This window comes from Symphalangus syndactylus, chromosome X (genome assembly GCF_028878055.3).
Source record: "Symphalangus syndactylus isolate Jambi chromosome X, NHGRI_mSymSyn1-v2.1_pri, whole genome shotgun sequence".
NCBI lineage: Eukaryota > Metazoa > Chordata > Mammalia > Primates > Hylobatidae > Symphalangus > Symphalangus syndactylus.
In genome coordinates, this window is record NC_072447.2 from 105,619,997 (window position 1) to 105,631,309 (window position 11,313).

At 41.1% G+C, this 11,313-nt stretch overlaps 1 protein-coding gene across 6 annotated transcripts in view; it reads left to right on the top strand.

Moving 5' to 3' along the window:
• The window catches only part of CENPI (centromere protein I), a 71,132-nt gene extending 60,317 nt beyond the window's left edge, over positions 1-10,815 (top strand). For 4 of the 6 annotated variants that reach the window (XM_063635079.1, XM_055269402.2, XM_063635080.1 and 1 more), the window contains 2 exons: positions 8,394-8,435; positions 9,981-10,815. In XM_063635079.1, the coding sequence (XP_063491149.1) occupies positions 8,394-8,435; positions 9,981-10,115 (177 nt within the window). In that variant the 3' untranslated portion in view covers positions 10,116-10,815. Of the gene's footprint in view, positions 1-4,079; positions 4,129-8,393; positions 8,436-9,980 lie in introns of all 6 variants that reach the window. The other 2 variants (XR_010119711.1, XR_010119710.1) reach the window with 2 other exon arrangements.
• The last annotated feature ends 498 nt before the right edge of the window (positions 10,816-11,313 follow it).

Below are 11,313 nucleotides of genomic sequence, written 5' to 3' on the forward strand. Positions count from 1 at the left end.
CCTGAGTAGCTGGGACTACAAGCACACGCCACCCCTCCTGACCATTTTTTGTAGACAGGGTTTCACCATATTGCCCAGGCTGGTCTGGAACTCCTGGGCTCAAATGGTCCATCCAGGTTGGCCTCCCAGAGTGCTGGGGTCACAGGTGTGAGCCACCATGCCTAGCTTTTTGCTCATTTTTTAATGAGTTTATTTGTGATTTTATTATCAAGTTATAATAGTTCTTTTTATATTCTAGATACAAATCTTTTATCAAGTATGTAATTTGCAAAAGTTTTCTCCAATTTTGTGGGTTGTCTTCACTTTTTTGTTAATGTCTTTTGATTTACAAAGGTTTTTAATTTTGATGAAATGAAATTTCACTTTTTTTTCCCATTGCTTATGCTTTTGTTGTCAGAGCTTAAGAAATCACTGCCTAACCCAAGGTTACAAAGATTTACTCCTCTGTTTTGTCTGAGAATTTTATAGTTTTAACCCTTATATTTGGGTTTTTTAAATCAATTTTATCTCTTGTATATGTTGTGATTTAAGTATACAACTTCATTTTTGTGTGTGAGTACACAAATGTACCCACACCATTTGTTGAAAAGGCTATTCTTTCCCATTAAAATGTCTTGGCACCCTTGTCTAAAATCAATGGTCCATAGATGTATGGACTCTTAATTCTATTTTATGGATCTGTATGTCTATCCTCATGCCAGTAAATGCTGTCTTGATTAGTATAGCTTTGTAGTAAGCTTTGAAATCAGAAAATGTGAGTTCCCCAATTTGTTCTTCTTTTTCAAGATTGTTTTGGCTATTCTTGGTTCTTTGAAATTCCATATGAATTTTAGAACCAGCTTATTAATTTCTATGAAGAATCCAGGCCGGGCACGGTGGCTCACACTTGTAATCCTAGCACTTTGAGAGGCTGAGATGGGTGGATCACCTGAAGTCAAGAGTTCAGGACCAGTCTGGCCAACATGGTGAAATGTTGGCCATTTCTCTACTAAAATACAAAAGTTAGTCAGGCGTGGTGGCACGCACCTGTAATCCCAGCTACCAGCTACTCGAGAGGCTGAGGCAGGAGAATCGCTTAAACCCGGGGGGGGTGGAGGTTGCGGTGAGCTGAGGTCGCGCCACTTCACTCCACCCTGGGCGAAAGAGCAAAACTCTATCTAAAACAAAACAAAACAAAAGCGGATCCAGCTGCGATTCTGATAGATAATGGCTTGTAATCTGTAGAAATTTGGGTAGTATTGCCATCCTAATAATATTAAGTCTTCCAATGCATGAACATCATATGTTGTTCCATTTATGTAGGTCTTCAGTTTTTTCAACAATGTTTTGCAGTTTTCAGATTATAAATTTTATTTTATTTTATTTATTTTTTTTTTTTTTCGAGACGGAGTCTTGCTCTTTCGCCCAGGCTGGAGTGCAGTGGCACAATCTCGGCTCACTGCAAGCTCCGCGTCCCGGGTTCACGCCATTCTCCTGCCTCAGCCTCTCCGAGTAGCTGGGACTACAGGCGCCCGCCACCACGCCCGGCTAATTTTTTGTATTTTTTAGTAGAGACGGGGTTTCACCGTGGTCTCGATCTCCTGACCTTGTGATCCGCCCGCCTCGGCCTCCCAAAGTGCTGGGATTACAAGCGTGAGCCACCGCGCCTGGCCTCAGATTATAAATTTTATACTTCTTTGGCTAAACTTATTCCTAAGTACTGTGTTTTTTGATGTTATCATAAATGAAATATTTTTCTTAATTTCAGTTTTGGATTGCTTATTGCTATTATATAGAAATGCAATTGATCTGCATCTGTATACTGATCTTATATCTCATAATGTTGTTGAACTCATTTATTAGTTTTTATAGCTTTTTGGTATATTCCTTAGGATTTTCCATATACAAGATTACGTCTTCTGCAGATAGAGAAGTTTTGTTTTTTCCTTTTAAATTTGAATGCCTTTTCTTTGTCTTGCCTAATTGTACTGCCTAGAACCTCAGGTACTATGTTGAAAAAAATGGCAAGAATGGCCGCTTAATCGTAGGGAGAAACATTTCACTTTGTCATTTGTCAGGTTGGGGAACTGCCCTTCTATTTCCAGTTTGTTGAGTGGTGTTTTTTGATGGAATCTCGCTCTTCTTGCCCAGGCTGGAGTGCAGTAGTGCAGTCTTGGCTCACTGCAACCTCCACGTCCTGGTTTCAAGCAATTCTCTTGCCTCAGCCTCCCAAGTAGCTGGGATTATAGGTACCCGCCACCACGCCCGGCTAATTTTTGTATTTTTAGTAGAGATGGGGTTTTACCATGTTGGCCAGGCTGATTTCGAACTCCTGACCTCAGGTGATCCACCCGCCTCGGCCTCCCAAAGTGCTGGGACTGCAGACGTGAGCCACCATGCCTGGCCGAATGTTTTTTATTATGAATGGGTATTAGATGTTGTGAAACCATTTTTCTGCATCTATAAACATGGTTTTGTGGTTTTTGTCCTCTATTCTACTGATATGGTATATTAAATTAATTGAAGTTTAGATGTTTAACCAACCTTGCATTCTTAGAATAAATCCTGTTTGGTGATGGATAAAAATTCCCTTTTACACATTACTGGGTACTTTTTTTGTTTTGTAACCCTCTATAGCACACAGGCTTACTAAATTCAGGAAGGGCAACCAAAAACTCTTTTTACAAGTCTTATAGATTCTTGGAAACAAACAGATTTGACTATTGAAGAAAAAATGTTAAAACATGTAAGTGACCAGTTTAGTTTGGAAAATAGCTCAGGCTAGATTGTCATGTAAGACTTTTATGATGTAATGTTGAACTTCATAAAGACAAGTGAGTCAAGTGCAGTCATTTGTGATGATAATAATTACTATGATGGTGCCAATGTTTGCCTTGCCTTTGTTTAATAACTTATCCTCTTTTTTGTTTTTTTTTTTGAGACAGAGTTTCACTCTCATCACCCAGGCTGAAGTGCAATGGCATGATCTTGGCCCACTGCAACCTCTGCCTCCTGGGTTCAAGTAATTCTCCTGTTTCAGCCTCCTGAGTAGCTGGGATTACAGGCACCCGCCACCACACCCAGCTAATTTTTGTGTTTTTAGTAGAGATGGGTTTCACCATGTTGGTTAGGCTGGTCTCGAACTCCTGACCTCAGGTGGTCCTCCCTCCTTGGCCTCCCTAAGTGCTGGGATTACAGGTGTGAGCCACCGCTCCCGCCTTATCCTCTTTTTTAAAGTACCACAACATACATTGACTCTTTGATTATCAAGGCAGTCCTGTGAGGTTGTAAGTTTAGGCACCATCATTCCCATCTGAAAGGTGAAAGGAATAGCCTCAGGAAGATTGATATATTGCTAAAAGAGAAAAATAATTAACAATTATTTATTTATTTATTATTTTCAATGTTTTATTTCCATAGGTTTTTGGGGAACAGGTGCTATTTGGTTACATGAGTAACCAAAACTATTTGGTTAATGGTGATTTGTGAGATTTTGGTGCACCCATCACCCGAGCAGTATACACTGTACCCAATTTGTAGTCTTTTATCCTTCACCCCCTTCCCACCCTTTCCCTGAGTCCCCAGCGTCCATTGTGTCATTCTTATGCCCTTGCATCCTCACAGCTTAGCTCTCACTTATGAGTGAGAACATATGATTTTTTTTTTTTCATTCCTGAGTTACTTCACTTAGAATAATAGTCTTTAATCCCACCTAGATTGCTGCAAATGCCATTCATTCATTCATTTTTATGGCTGAGTAATATTTCATCGTATATATATGCCACAGTTTATTTACCCACTCGTTGATTGATGGGTGTTTGGGTTAGTTCCACATTTTTGCAGTTGTGAATTCTGCTGCTATAAACATGCATGCACAAGTGCCTTTTTTTGTATAATGACTTCTTTTCCTTTGGGTAGATATCCAGTAGTGGGATTGCTGGATCAAATGATGGTTCTACTTTTAGTTCTTTAAGGAATCTCCACACTGTTTTCCATAGTGGTTGTACTATTTTACATTCCCATCGGCAGTATAGAAGGGTTCCCTTTTCACCACATCCACGCCAACATCTATTTTTTTTAATTTTTTTTATTATGGCCAGAAATGAACAATTATTGAAGACTTATGACTCACCAGACTTGGACTATAATGTACGTATTTGTGTTAGGCCTCAAAACTAGTTATCACTATCCCTGTTTTACAGGAGAAGAAGCTTAACTCAAAGAGGTGGAGTAAATTGACCCTAGATCAGTAACAAGCAAGATTGGACATTGGGGCTGGGCACTGTGATTCATGCCTGTAATCCCAGCACTTTGGGAGGCCAAGGTGGGAGGATTGCTTGAGCCCAGGAGTTTGAGACCAGCCTTGGCAATATAGTGTGATGCTGTCTTTACATAAAATTTTAAAAACTTAGCTGGGTTTGGTGGCATGCACCTGTGCTCTCAGTTACTTGGGAAGTTGAGGTGGGAGGATCACATGAGCCTAGGAAGTCAAGGTTGCTATGAGCTGTGATTGCTCCATTGAACTCTAGCCTGGGTGGCAGAGTGAGACCTTGTCTCAAAAAAAAAAAAAAGGACTTTTTTTTGGTTGTTTCATTTTTTTAATATGGGGTATTTATATGGTATTTTGATATAGCATACAATATATAATGATCAAGTTAGAGTAAATGGGATATCTATCAACTCAAACACTTACCATTTTTTCATGTTAAGAACATCCCCAATCTCTTCTAGCCACTTTGAAATATACAATAAATTATTACTTATAGTCACACTACTTTGATATTAAACACTAGAACTTATTCCTTCTATCTAACTGTATTTTGGACCCATTAACCAACCTCTCTTCATACCTGTCCCCCACCCCCTTCTTCCAGCCTCCGATGACCCTCATTCTACTCTCTATCTCCATGAAATCCACTTGTTTAGCTTGCACATATGCATGAGAACATGCCATGTTTGTCTTTCTGTGCTTGGCTTATTTCATTTACCATAATGTACTCCATTTCCATCCATCTAGCCACAAATGACAGAATTTCATTATTTTGTATGGTTGAATAATATCCCATTGTGTATATCTACCACATTTTCTTTATCCATTCATGTGTTGATGGATATGTTATTGGTAGTTTAACAGGAATAGCATTGAATCTGTAAATTGCTTTGGGCAGTATGGCTTTTTTTTTTTTTTTTGAGACAGAGTTTTGCTCTTGTTGCCCAGGCTAGAGTGCAATGGCGCAATCTCCGCTTACCACAACCTCCGCCTCCTGGGTTCAAGCGATTCTCCTGCCTCAGCCTCCTGAGTAGCTGGGATTACAGGCATGTGCCACCACGCCTGGCTAATTTTTGTATTTTTAGTAGAGACAGAGTTTCACCATGTTGACCAGGCTGGTCTTGAACTCCTGACCACAGGTGATCCACCTGCCTCAACCTCCCAAAGTGCTGGGATTACAGGCATGAGCTACCGCGCCTGGCTGGAATGATTTTTAAGTAGGTTTGTAAAGTGGTCTGAGTTGATGTGAGAGAGAGCACTTTTTTTTTTTTTTGAGACAGTGTCTCGCTCTGTCACCCAGGCTGGAGTGCAGTGGCATGATCTCAGCTCACTGCAACCTCCGCCTTCCAGGTTCAAGTGATTCTCATGCCTCCACCTCTCAAATAGCTGGGATTACAGGCTTGCGCCACCACGCCCATCTATTATTTGTATTTTTAGTAGGGACGGGGTTTTGCCATGTTGGTCAGGCTGGTCTTGAACTCCTGACCTCAAGCGATCCACCCACCTCGGCCTCCCAAAGTGCTGGGATTATAGGCATGAGCCACCGTGCCTGGCCAATAGAGATCACTTTGGCTTCTTTATGGAGTATGGGGTTATAAGAAGAGGCTCGAGTGGAAACAGGAACACCAATTAGGTGGCTACTGCTGAAGTCTAGACAAGAGATATTGACAGTGATTTGTATGCAAGGGGTAGTAATGGAAATTGACAGAAATGGACTGATTTGAGGTATATTGCAGTGGTAGAACAGATGGGACTTGATGATAGTTTGATTGGAAGTGGGAATGAGAAAATGACCCTTTTTTTTTGAGACAGAGTCTCACTCTGTTGCCCAGGCTGGAGTGCAGTGGTGCTATCTCAGCTCACTGCAAGCTCCGACTCCCAGGTTCATGCCATTCTCCTGCCTCAGCCTCCCGAGTAGCTGGGACTACAGGTAGCCACCACCACGCCTGGCTAATTTTTTGTATTTTTTAGTAGAGAGGGGGTTTCACTGTGTTAGCCAGGATGGTCTCCATCTCCTGACCTCGTGATCAGCCTGCCTCAGCCTCCCAAAGTGCTGAGATTACAGGTGTGAGCCACCGCGCCTGGACTTTTTTTTCCTTGTGAGACAGAGTTTCACTCTTGTTGCCCAGGCTGAAGTGCAATGGCATGATCTTGGCTCTCTGAAACCTCCGCCTCCCGAGTTCAAGCGATTCTCCTGCCTCAGCCTCCCAAGTAGCTGGAATTACATGCGTCTGCCACCGTGCCCAGCTCATTTTTTTGTATTTTTAGTAGAGACGGGGTTTCACCATGTTGACCAGGCTGGTCTTGAACTCCTGACCTCAGGTGATCCGCCCGCCTCGGCCTCCCAGTGTTGGGATTACAGGTGTGAGCCACTGCACCTGGCTGACTCTTTGGTTTTTTGACTTGAACAGTTGGGTTGATGGTGGTTCCATTTATTATTAAGAGGAATACTGAGGAGAGAATAGGAGAGGTTATTTTGTTTTGTTAGGAGGACAATTTGAGAATCAAGTTCTGTTTGACCTGCTTAAATTTGAGATGCTTGTTAGATATCCAAGAAAAAAATATAAGTAGACAGTTGGGGCTTGGTATTCAGAAGAGATGTTCAAGCTAGAGAAATAAATAGAATATGGAATTCATCAGTGAGTAGTATATTCATCAATTTCAAAAACTTTTTTTTCACTTTCCTGCTTCTAAGAGATCAGATACATCGTTGTGGTCATTGTCAGTCAGGTAGGAATCATGGCATATTTGTCATTTGCTATTGGAGTGTGCACAGGCAGACTGCCAGAATCAGACTTAGCAGGATGGATGTCAGCAGCTTGGGGAAAAAGTCTGGAGACAATATTGGAGCATTGTTGTAATCCTCAAAAACACAATGATTTGGAGGGAGGGAGGGCAGAAGCAGTGATTCATACTTGTTAATGGACTTTCCTGAAGCAGGAGCCAAAAGTAGTTAGCTTTACATAATTGAGACCCCAGCACCATTAGCTTTTAGTTCTTTTTTTTTTTTTTTTTTGATGGATTCTTGCTCTGTTGCCCAGGCTGGAGTGCAGTGGCACTATCTCGGCTCACTGCAACCTCTGCCTCCCAGGTTCAAGCATTTCTCCCTCCTCAGCCTCCCAAGTAGCTGGGATTACAGGTGCACGCCACCATGCCTGGCTAATTTTTGTATTTTTTTTTTTTTTTTTTAGTAGAGACGGGGCTTCACCACGTTGGCCAGGCTGGTCTCGAACTTCTGACCTTGTGATCTGCCTGCCTCAGCCTCCCAAAGTGCTGGGATTACAGGTGTGAGCCAACATGCCCAGCCTAGCTTTTAGTTCTTTTAAGAAATGCGTTGTATATTTCCAATAGCCAAGAGAGGACTTTGAATGTTCCCACAGCAAAGAAATGTTTACAGTGATAGACATGCCAATTACCATGATTTGATCATTAAACAATGTATACACATATTGAAGCATTGCACTGTACCACATAGATATGTACAATTATTATGTGTCAGTGAAAAGAAAAAAGAAATGGTACATAACCAACACTCTATGGCACAGAGGACGATGTGTGAAAAAATACAGACGTCCCACAACTCAGAGGAGTTGTACTCTGAATAGAGGGGTTTACTCTGAATATGAAGTTTTAGAAGTACTTTCACCAGTTTATTTTGTTTATATTTACTATCTTATGTTTATAAAAGTGATATATGGTAAAAACCTGCCTACATCTAAAACAACTATTTTAATCATTATAACAATTCTGTTAAAAAGGCATTGTGTTATACATAGTTTATTTATTTAAATAGAGACAAGGTCTCATGTTGACCAGGCTGATCTCAAACTCCTGGTCTCAAGAGATCTGCCCGCCTTGGCCTCCCAAAGTGTTGAGATTACAGGCATGAGCCACCGTACCCGGCCTGTTTTATATAGTTTAAGAGTTTTCACTTAGCAATAATTTTTAAAATGTTATTTCTTAAAGCTGATGGATATTTGAAAGGAATCCAAGAGTGATGGTAGGAATAGAACTTTGCAAATGAGCAAGTGAATTGCCATCTTAATTTTCTGATGATTTGTACTAACCAAGTATTTCTATCACCATATCTCCCCACTTCTTTTTTGTTTTGCTTTGTTTTGTTTTTTGTTTGTTTGTTTTTAAGGAAAGCCCAGAAGAAAGGACAGTAAACGTGAGCTCTATTCGGGTAAGTAAATTTACTTTCATCATGTTGAGGGATTTCATATAGCTTAATTTCATCAAGAGAATTTATACCTTTCCTTTCTTCCAAACCTTAAGCCTGCTGCCTCCACAAAGTCAAAATGAAGTGTTTGCTTTGCAAATTCATTCCAGTGACTTTAATATGAATTTATTAGCACTTATTCTTTCTAGTCTTATCTAGGATATAACTCTTGATAGTTACAGTTGCATGTATATAAAGTATGATTGAAATGAGACTGGTGTAACAAAACCATACATAGGCTGGACATTGTGGCTGATGCCTGCAATCCCAGCACTTGGAGAGGTTGAGGCAGGAGGATCTCTTGAGGCCTGGATTTTTTTTTTTTTTTTTTTTTTTTTTGAGAAGGAGTCTTGCTCTGTCCCCCAGGCTGGAGTGCGGTGGTGTAATCTCAGCTCACTGCAACCTCTGCCTCCCGGGTTCAAGCAATTATCCTGCCTCAGCCTCCCGAGAAGCTGGGATTACATGTGTGTACCACCACGCCTGGCTAATTTTTGTTTTTTTTGGTAGAGAAGATGTTTTTCCCTGTTGACCAGCTGGTCTCGAACTCCTGACCTCAAGTGATCTGTCCGCCTTGGCCTCCCAAAGTGCTGGGATTACAGACGTGAGCCCCCACACCTGGAGGCCTGGAATTTGAGACCAGCCTGGGCAACATAGCAAGACCATGCCTGTACTAAAATTTTAAAACATTAGCCAGGCATAGTGGCGCATGCCTGTGGTCCCAGCTACTCGGGAGGCTGAGGCAGGAGGATTGCTTGAGGCTGGGAAGTCGAGGCTACAACGAGCTGTGATCATTGCTGCATTCCAGCTTGGGCAACAAACAGAGCAAAACCGTATCTCAAAAAATAAAAAAAAAAAAATAATTATCTCATTATCAAAAACTATTTACACATTTAATATAGGCAGTAATGTAATAATATCTGCTATGTTGGCCGGGCGCGGTGGCTCACGCTTGTAATCCCAGCACTTTGGGAGGCTGAGGCAGGCGGATCACGAGGTCAGGAGATCGAGACCACGGTGAAACCCCGTCTCTAATAAAAATACAAAAAATTAGCCGGGTGTGGTGGCGGGCGCCTGTAGTCCCAGCTACTTGGAGAGGCTGAGGCAGGAGAATGGCGTGAACCTGGGAGGCGCAGCTTGCAGTGAGCTGAGATCGCGCCACTGCACTCCAGCCTGGGTGACAGAGCGAGACTCCATCTCAAAAAAAAGAAAAAAAAAAAAAAAATATCTGCTATGTTATCTCCTAGAGTGTGAGAATGATGACACATTTCCATTGCACAATACTTAAATTTTTTTGCCAACATAATAAAATGGACGTTTAGCCCTTGGAATTGGGTACTTTCTGGTTTAAATGTTACTTAGTGACTGAGCTCATTTCCGCCCCCCTCCCCCAAACTAATTTTGATATGTGCACACAGGATGTTGCAAACTCTTCTTAGGGAAAGAGGAGGAAATAGAGAAAAAGCATAGTAAAATATTCAATAAGTAATTTTCCTTTTTCTGTGCCTGCAGGGAAAGAAATGGAGCTGGTATTTGGACTATTTATTTTCACAGGGGTTACAAGGCTTGAAACTTTTTATAAGAAGTAGTGTTCATCATTCTTCCGTTCCCAGAGCAGGGGGCATAAACGACAACAATCAATATTAAATGAATGTTGACATAAACTGAGCATACTGGACTAAACTCACTCCTCATTGCTAGAGCAAAGTGGCTCATCTTGAGTTCCCATTTTTATTTCACTGACAGACTGCCATCCTCAAGGAGTACTCAGACTGGCCTTCTGTTCATGGCTTAGGAAAGCCTTGGTGTGCCTAACTGATTTTTCAAAATTTAGATTTTTTTTAGCCTACCAGTGAAAAATGACCCCTTCATCATCAGGCTCTGCGTTCTACCAAATTGTATATAAAAAGACACATCTGTTTTGTGGTAGAATTTTTTCACAATTTTGGGTACTATGAGCTGCATTGATGGAAGACAGCAGGCAATATGTGGTGACAGTTAATTCACAGACATAAACATGCAAAATACTTTGCTGCCTCTGGGGATATTGCCATTTTTCTTACTGTGAACAACAGCACCAACACCAAGTTAACAGGATGCAACATGTATGACTCTAAAAGCCCTAAGTAGTTGGTAACTTCCTGGGACTTCAGTCATAGCAATTTGATGAGGGAAGGAAGGGGAGAGGATTTGTTGGGTAATCAAGACATTTCCATATATGTCTGATTTCATGGAACTGCTCTATTTTGTTTGTGTGTATTGTATATGTATATGTGTATGTGTGTGTGTCTGTAGCTTCAGTTTTTAAGTGTAAGGACTAAATAAACTAACTGAAATTTTATTGTCAGAAGGAATTCTGAAGTTTTAAAAAAATTAATAATTTTTTAAAATTAATAATTGCTGAAAATGTACTATAAAATTTTGCCTGCTGGGCGTGGTGGCTCATGCCTGTAATCCCAGCACTTTGGGAGGCCAAGGTGGGTGGATCATGAGGTCAGGAGTTCGAGATGAGGCTGGCCAATATGGTAAAACCCTGTCTCTACTAAAAATACAAAAAATTGGCATGGTGGCACATGCCTATAGTCCCAGCTACTCAGGAGGCTGAGGCAGGAGAATCGCTTGAACCTGGGGGGCGGAGGTTGCAGTGAGCCAAGATCGTGCCACTGCACTCTGGCCTGGACAACAGAGCGAGACTCTGTCTCAAAAAAAAAAAAAAAATTTACCTCAATGCTATTGAATAACTGTCCCTTCTAATAAAATTCATATCATTTGAGAAGAATCAAGCTGAATTAATTTTTGTCTTTAAGGATGCGTACTTGGGGTTCTTTTTTTTCCCCATTAAAAA